At 31.6% G+C, this 8,588-nt stretch overlaps 1 protein-coding gene across 1 annotated transcript in view; it reads right to left on the reverse strand.

The window, feature by feature from the left end:
- The window catches only part of LOC106465122 (RING finger protein 17-like), a 102,294-nt gene that overhangs the window by 3,877 nt on the left and 89,829 nt on the right, over positions 1-8,588 (reverse strand). Inside the window, exons 28-32 of the mRNA XM_022392960.1 lie at positions 7,375-7,547; positions 5,873-5,992; positions 2,113-2,199; positions 878-1,063; positions 60-303 (exon numbers count right to left, since the gene is read on the reverse strand). Of these exons, the coding sequence (XP_022248668.1) occupies positions 60-303; positions 878-1,063; positions 2,113-2,199; positions 5,873-5,992; positions 7,375-7,547 (810 nt within the window). The remainder of the gene's footprint in view (positions 1-59; positions 304-877; positions 1,064-2,112; positions 2,200-5,872; positions 5,993-7,374; positions 7,548-8,588) is intronic.

Genomic DNA, 8,588 nt, shown 5'->3' on the forward strand with positions numbered 1-8,588 from the left:
GTGTGTGTGTGTGTGTGTATGTATGTGTATATATAATGATGTGAAATTTTTTTTCCCACCTTGTTCTAAATCTCTAAGGACAGGAAAACTTTCTCCATTTTCACCAAGTTCTTCCATCATCACTAGGAATCCATCAAACTCTTGATTTATTAGTTTTTCTTCATCTAAAGACGATTCTTCTAATTTAAGTCTTTGGATGTAGATTTCATTAGGCTTTACGCAGTTAGTCACCACCACTGGAAATATTTTTCCTTTTTCTGGAATTTTTGGATATAAGTATGGAGAAACCATTTCTACCTTAATCTGTAAAATAAAGGGTTATAGAATGAAAATGCAAGACTTTAAACAACCATACAAAAATGAAGCTACCCATGTTTTGAGCTAACCTGCCAACAGGGGGTGTTTCTCTCTCTCTGCACATAGGTTTTTACATTAATTGATATAACAGATTGGAGATAGGTACACTCGTAAAACAAGAAATTCAATTTAAACGAATATGAGATCAATTAAAACAAATTTTTTTATACTATACACTTTGCCATACAATGAACAGTTGTAGTCCTACTGTGAAGTAAGTTTAATATTGATACTTGATCATATAATATTAATTCCACTCAGAGCTCGATTGATTAAAAATGAATTAAAAATACAGCCTAATAATCCATAAATATGTTTCAATGAACAGTCTTTAATAACAAGATAATTATCATAAGCTTTCTAAATATTTTTTCTAATATTACAAGCATAACAAAATAATTATTTCCAAGTTAAAAAAACAAAAACACCTTAATACTGGATAACAGTTTTGAATCTAAGTCAATAACTCTACCTCCAAATTAGATCAAAATTTAAGCTTAATAATAACTTTAACAGAGACCTCGTCACTTCCACTAGGTGTTACAGTCGATAACATTTCATCATCAACTACCAGAGTGTTGCATGTAGTTCTTCCTGAAAATTCAACTTTCTTGGCAAAACCCATTTCTATTAGAATATCCTCTAGTACAAGACCTCCTGGCAATGCAAGAGAAATTCTCAGAGGTTTCTCTGGTTCAGGCAGCGTCTGAGTTAGAGAGTGAAGGTACGTGAAACAGAAAAGTTGCAATTTGTTTATTAAAGTTGAATTTTATTAATCATATTAAACTTTATTCAAAAGTTTAACTCAAAACAATTTGATGACATTACTACTTAAAAAAACCTCAGAAGAAACACTACACTTTTCTACACTATGTTTCAATTAAAATTAACATAAACCAATTACAATATGCCAAACTGTGAACAATGGTGTGATGACACCTTGCTATGTTGTATGTAAAGTAATACAACTGTTACAAAATCAAATTAGGTGTTTCTACTCACTTTTGTTTAATTCTTTTGAAGAACTGGTACAGTTAGCAGTTTGAAAGCCAGCAAACTTTAGAATTACTAGTATGTAATATATATATAGTTACAGATGTAAAAATACCAGAAGAAAAGTTCAGCTATTTGGTAGGCTGTTAGGTACATGTGCATCTTTTGTGTGTTATATATACACACATTTAATTTTAAAAGGCTCTGCTATATGCACATGCATGCATATCCATGGCTTATCTAAATATACTTCAATTTTTTTCTTGGCATTTTTTTGTGAAACTTTCATTCAGCCTTATAGTTTCATGAGAAAAAAAAAAAAGACTGACATTACATGCTCCTTCCCTACTAATTAAGACCAAACATGTCACCTGATTTCAGTACATCAACATGAGAGGAGGACACATGATACTTGTACACCTTCCCACTGGGGTTCAACATTAATATGTTTATAAAATAAAGGGATCGGAACATAATAGTTCTAATGATAAATTTACTAAAACAGAATACACAAACAGTATGTAACTTAAGGTAATTTTTAGATAACAGGAAAATGATTCCTCAGTGTCTCTTTTGATAAGTGTTGCCAAGATAAACTTTGTAAAAAAACACTACAGTTTTCTATTCTTTGCACTTTTTCAATCAATGCCAGTCCATTTAATCATTATAAAATACATAGGTTATAAGCAGAGTTTAGATTTGGATTTTAAATACTTTATTCTGCATAAATCTGACTCCAAATGTAGACTACAGATTCTTTACCTTGATTTTCATTGTACACATTTTTTCCACAATAGTTTCATGAATAAAGTCCAAAACATTCACTGGCCATTGAGAGTCATCTGTTGTCTGTAAGTTTAATATTTGAAATAAATTAATAAGATAGCTCTTAGATATTTTAAATAACATAACTTTTTATATAAATTAAATATTTACCCTAAAGAGATAAGGTTTACTTAAAACACTGTTAAGCAGGTTTCAAAAAACACAATACAGACCAAGCAAATTTTTTGTTTCTTACTACAGTAGTCAATTAAGAACTTCACACTTTACAGTGCTCATTGTTTAAACGAAATGATACAATACCATCCAAAAGTCAGAATATCCTTCCTAAACTGTTCCTAAAAAACTAATATATGACTCACAATGAGTGCTTATATTTGTTAATTATTTACTCTAACTGTGTGTGGCTAGTACTCATGATTATCGAGGTATAAATAACAGGTCATTTGGGCTATAGATTAGTATGTCAGAAAACAAAGTGGTGATCCTGCCATTTAGGTTCTTTTGCAAGTTTCACAGAAGCTACACTAAAGACAAGATCTCATTTACCAAGATTTACAGGACCATTTACAAAATTTATATTTTAAAATGTATTATACCAATATGAAGATTTTGTTTAAGAAATTTCATAAAAAGAATAAGGAACTTTAATCTGAAACAATGTCTTAGTTTGTTATTAGTGCTCAGGAAAATCATTCTTCCAGAGCCAGTGCTTGGAAACTTCATACCTCTCTGGGACCTGTACAGCAAAACTGGGAGACTGGATATTAACCAGAAGATGTCCAAGGCTGACAAATTTACTGCTTTACCCAAACATACACAGAAATAGACTGAGAGCATTAATGTTCATGTATTCAAGAAAAAGATGAATGAATGTAGGGGGTTTTATTGGAGAAAGCTGTCTCTCACAAGCTCCTGAAACAAGTAGAAGATACTATTTTGCTAGAAACCACTGAAATTGGATGCTCAGTGGAAGAGATAAATATTCCTTGATGAGAACAAAACTGAAATATTCAGTAATTCTTCCTGTAAGAAGAAGAGTAAGAAGTAGAAACAAGAATTTGTAGTCAGCATAATGGTCTAGGTTCCTTCTCTGCTGCTAGTGTCAGAGATGTCGTAAAAATACACAGATTCACAAAGGATGACTAACATTCTATTCCAGTACACCAAGCCATCCTAAATGGAATACCACTAATTGGTAGAGGGTTATTCTCCAGCAGGAAGATGATTCAAAGCACATTACATTTGTTAATAGAAGGTACCTAGAGTGGGAGAGAAACATTCAGCTAATGGAGTAGCCATCCCAAAGCTCCGACATGAACCCGATGGAAAAACCTCTGATGCTATTTGAAGGTTAGAGTGTACAAGATATCACTTCCACATCTGAGGGATGTAGTTCAGGAAGAATACTAATGCCTACTTCCAGCAATTACTGCCCCAAATAATTTAGATACTCAAGCAAGCCAAATAAGTTTTCACACTGATTACTAAATATTTGCAAAGATTAAATACAGACTTAACATGGAACCTGTGGTCTGGTGCAAATTATTCTCAATGCACAAAAATATATTACAGTATTTAAACTTTTGGTGGGTATTGTGTATTCATTCACTTTACTATGATAAACAATACTTGAAAATTACATTAACACATAGAGAAGTATTACATACAATCAGGAAAACTTCTCAAGTTGCTTGTAAAAAATATTGGTTATTATTTTCAATAAACAAATATATAACACTACATGTATTACTTCACGATATATTTAAATACATACCTTTTATTCTGTTTTAATAAGCTGCATCAAATATTCAAATCAAATGTATTATTCCTACTTAGAATTCTTTTTTTTTTTTTGTAAACATTTCTGTTCTAACTATTCTATAAACAGTGATGAAAGAAAATTCATCTGTGTACAATGCCCATCCATCTTTCATATCCTGATTGTATTAATTAAAGTTGCTCTAAAAACAAATAAAAATGAATAAGCCTAAGGCCCATTTAAACAAATTTTGTTTTAATTACTTAATTTGTTTGCCACGTTAAGCCTGAAATAGTCACAAATTGTAAACTATAAGATCATGCAAATGTCATGCACCACCACAATTTGATTTTTCTAAGTCCTGCCTTTACAGCTGTTTAAAGAAGTGCAATGTTAATAAGACCCATTACAAAATGCTCTGTGGTATCAGGAATATTTATTTTTATTATTTCCTTTATTACAGAGGATTTTCTCCCTGGTGCACTGAATTTGGTGATCACTAGTCTCCGAGAGCTCCAGAAAAAGTTTATGAGGTGCCCTGAGGTATAACAGTGCCCCAGAAGATGGCATAACAGGTCACATTATGACAACTGTTATAGTTTATGACCTGTAGCATTTTGAAGCAACTGGATGTTTTAGAGGGAATTTTACAATTGCTTCAGTATTTTATTTTGATGTTTAACAGTTTAAGAAAGAAACTAAAGAAATTTACGTTTCTAGGTGTGATACACATACATGAAGAAAAGGTGTAAGCAAAGGATGCCTATATTATGAAATTAGGTCAAGAACTGGGCAAAGTACAGTTAACTGGTTAGTTAGTATTGAGAATCACAAGTTAAGAGTTATAAAAGATAAGGCTACAGTGAGGATGCTGAGAAAAACGCTAGTCACGAGTTTGACAGTGATAAGTTACCAATGCCAATCTGGTACCACAGCAAAGGCTACTAAAAAGTTTATGATAGCATCTCAAATCAGCAATTTGATGTAAGATCAGTTACTACAGACCAGAGTAGTAGCACAAGTGAGAAGGCAACAGGAACACTCACCATCACAGTAAACGATTACTTGAGAGTTTTGGATCTTGTTTTCGAAACGCCCGATGAGTTGTAGAAATTATCCAATGAAGTGTCAGAACTACTTGCAGATGGTTAGGAATACTATTTGGAAAGTGAAAAGGATGCAAAGAAAATATAGTATAAAAACTCGTGTGTGGAGCTAAAAATCAGTTCTCCAGGAAGAATCAGAGTTCTCTAGGAAAAATCAAGATTCTCCAAACAGCCATGAATATGAAGGTTTCTAACCCCCAGAGATACAACAGTCTGACCTTGTTGTAAGTATAGAACTGCTAACTCTCTTAGTGAATTAATGTAGATATTAAAGTAATCATATAATGGAAGAAAATGATTATAACATAGTGAATTATTTTATACGTGAACTGTATTGTTCAATAATGTTTAACTTGGAAGTGAGAATTAGACTAAGAGTTAAGGAACTGTTAAATGTTAACTACTGATATTGTAATTATATGCTATGTATAAAGGCTTAATAAATGTTGATGTATATTGTTGAATATCAGTCTCAGAATTTGTTTCTTTAGTCTAACCGTAAATTACCTCGAGTTGGTGACTTGTGACCTCACCACTGCAATACTCAATTAAATAAAATTGGTGTAATTGGCAGTACAGTCGAAGCTCCTGCGACTAGCCCTAAAGGCACTGCCCATTACAATTTGCAGTGTTAAAGTTACTTAGAATATTGTGAACGTCCTTCAAATTTTCAAGTTTGATCACATAAAAAAATTAAGCAATTTGATAACACCATGAGGAAAGTGTACAAAATTAGTGACAAACTAACCAATTACTGTAACAAACAAAACAGTTGTTAATTTTTCTTTTAAGCATAAAAATTCTTAAGCTCCTTTTTTTGATAAAGTTTAAGATTTATTGCTGATAATCGTTAACCAGGTTATGCACTTACAGGTTTGATACCATCAAGTTCACATTCAAGACACTGCCTTGGGATATCCATCATGACTGGCTCCAATCGGATATCTTGGAGGGAGATTACCTCACGGTTGCCATAGTCTACAAACAAAACCTGAAATTGCAAAAAAATTACAAATGCATTCTAAAACCATACAGCAAAAGAATCCAATTATTTAAATATAAAAATATGTTGAATGTGTGTGTATCAAGTGAAAGAAACGTTCAAAGATTCCAGGTATTTTAATAAGTTAATTCACTTATAAAAAGGAAATTAAATTAGTTATATGAAGTGTAACTAAATTATTCATAAATAATTAAACCTTTAAATCCCATTCATTTTGTTAAAAAAATAAAACTAGAGGGAGAAACGTATTCATAAACTTATAATAACAAGAAAAGTGAGAATATGATTTCAGCACATTTATTTTTTAATTACAGTGGTTGAAATTTGGAAATTTTATGACCACAAAAACCACATCTAAAGATTCTTGAGCCCCTAAATTCCCACAGCAATTTAAGATAGCTCCAAAAAAAACAAGTTCAAGCCTCGAACAAATATTATTTTGCAGGAGAGAACATGGAATCAGAGACAGTCTTGACAATTATATAGAATATGGATAATTAAACATGATGTACCAAAGTGAAAAATATTTTCCTGAACATCCATAACATCAAAAAATTTCTAAAGTTTTGACTGTTTATACTTAGGTTTTTACTAATGCACAGTTAAAATATTTTTTAATGCTCTAAATTTGGTTAACTTCTTTTCTTCATCTTTAAGTGACACGGTAATTACCATAATCTAAAATAATACCACAATACGGCCATCTTGCACAGAAGCAATACAAACTTAATTATACTCAAATATAAATGAGAAGTATAGTCATAAATGATAAAGAAGAAGAAGAAAAGGTAACATGGTGAAGGGCAATGCAAGAAATGTAGTGAAAAGTAATAAATAACAAAAGTATAGCTACACATCAGGCACAAACTAGTTCTATTGATTTCTAACCTACATACAGTTTACCATCTCTTGCTCAGATACAACTAGAACTGACTTGCATTAACAATTTAAATAAACTATTATATACTGACAATTACTATTAAAGTTACTAGCCTATACTATAATTTCATATCTATATCTATTAAAAAATACTTGGTACTTTTGACTAGAACAATCCAGGTAATTCCCGCTTGGAAATTTCTCTTGAATTATTTTCAAAACTTGTGATACACAACAAAAATAGTAAAAGCTTCTGCTCTATATGCTTACTAATGAAACTGAACTTTGTAATTAGTGTATGAAAGATATAAATGCTAAAGCAAAACAATTTATTCGAAGACTTAGCTCTCAGACAGATCACAGCACAATGTTTTGTGTCTCTGAAAAAGGGTTGTCTTCTGTATTGCAAACTAAGGCTTCAAATAAACTTAATATTCATAAAGTGAGCAACACAAACAATCAGCTGGGTAAAAGAATCATAATACACTAACCTCTATACTATTGTCCAATACTTTGGTCACTTCTGCCCTGTACCAGTTCTTATCTAAACAGAACTTGGCTATGCATGCCTCCCCAATTTCTGGGAAAGTTGATGGAGGCACAAACTCAGAGTTTTGAAACTTGACTTGTAAAGCATTCTTGATAACATGCAAAGTGTCTGACCCTAGGAAAAAAAATACATTTGAAGCTTTGACTATACATACATTTCACAAGCAGCATTATCATTAAACCTCGACTAAAAATACATTTCACAAGCAACATTATCATTAAACCTTGACTGTATATACGTTTGACAAGCAGCATTATCATTAAACCTTGACTAAAAATATATTTCACATGTGGAATTATCTGTAAACCTTGACTGTATATATGTTTGACAAGCAGCATTATCTTTAAGCCTTGACTACATAGAAGTATGGATAATAATATTTTTGCAACTGACTGCACACAAATCTAATTAATGGGATTTCCTTCAAACCTTAACTGTACATAAGTCTTGTTAGTAGCATTTGTTTATGTGACAGTAAGGAAGTTTAAAGATTAAACCAGATTACCTTTCCACCTTGATTGTAAAGCAAGTTGCACTGGTGAAATTCTTTTAAATTTCTAATGTATAAAATGCAGAGTTACCTATAAGGTTGCAATGTACAACAATTTTAAATAATGATATTTAGTGGTGGTTAGTGTTATAACTTTTAAAACTGAATGTAATGTAGATCTGGTTATTAATATTACTTTCAAACTTTGACTGTAGAGCAAGCTTAACTAAGATATTATTCTTAAATTGTTGATTAAATTTTTAAATATCAACATTTCTAATTCACAATATCATTTATTTAATGTCTGAGATGGATTCCTGTTAATCAACAAGTCAGTTTGCAACTGTACAGTTCTAGTGCTTGATACCATCTCAGCCATAGCTCTGCACCAGCTGATAAAAAATGGAAAGGGTAATTCAATAATACTTGAATGTAAAAAAACAACTGCACAATACCATTTGATTTTGTGTTTGTTTCACATATTTGTGCAAAGCTACTCAAGAGCTATCTGCTCTAGTTATACTTGATTTTGAACTAATAAAACTGGAGGGAAGGCAGCTAGTCACAGCACTCACCACCATTCTTGTCTGGCTGACCCTTACATTTATACACACCCATAACCTAAGTCATTGATGTTTAATTCTGCATAGGGGTAGATGTAGAAG

This window comes from Limulus polyphemus, unplaced genomic scaffold (genome assembly GCF_000517525.1).
Source record: "Limulus polyphemus unplaced genomic scaffold, Limulus_polyphemus-2.1.2 Scaffold1844, whole genome shotgun sequence".
In the NCBI taxonomy this organism is placed as follows: Eukaryota; Metazoa; Arthropoda; class Merostomata; order Xiphosura; family Limulidae; genus Limulus; species Limulus polyphemus.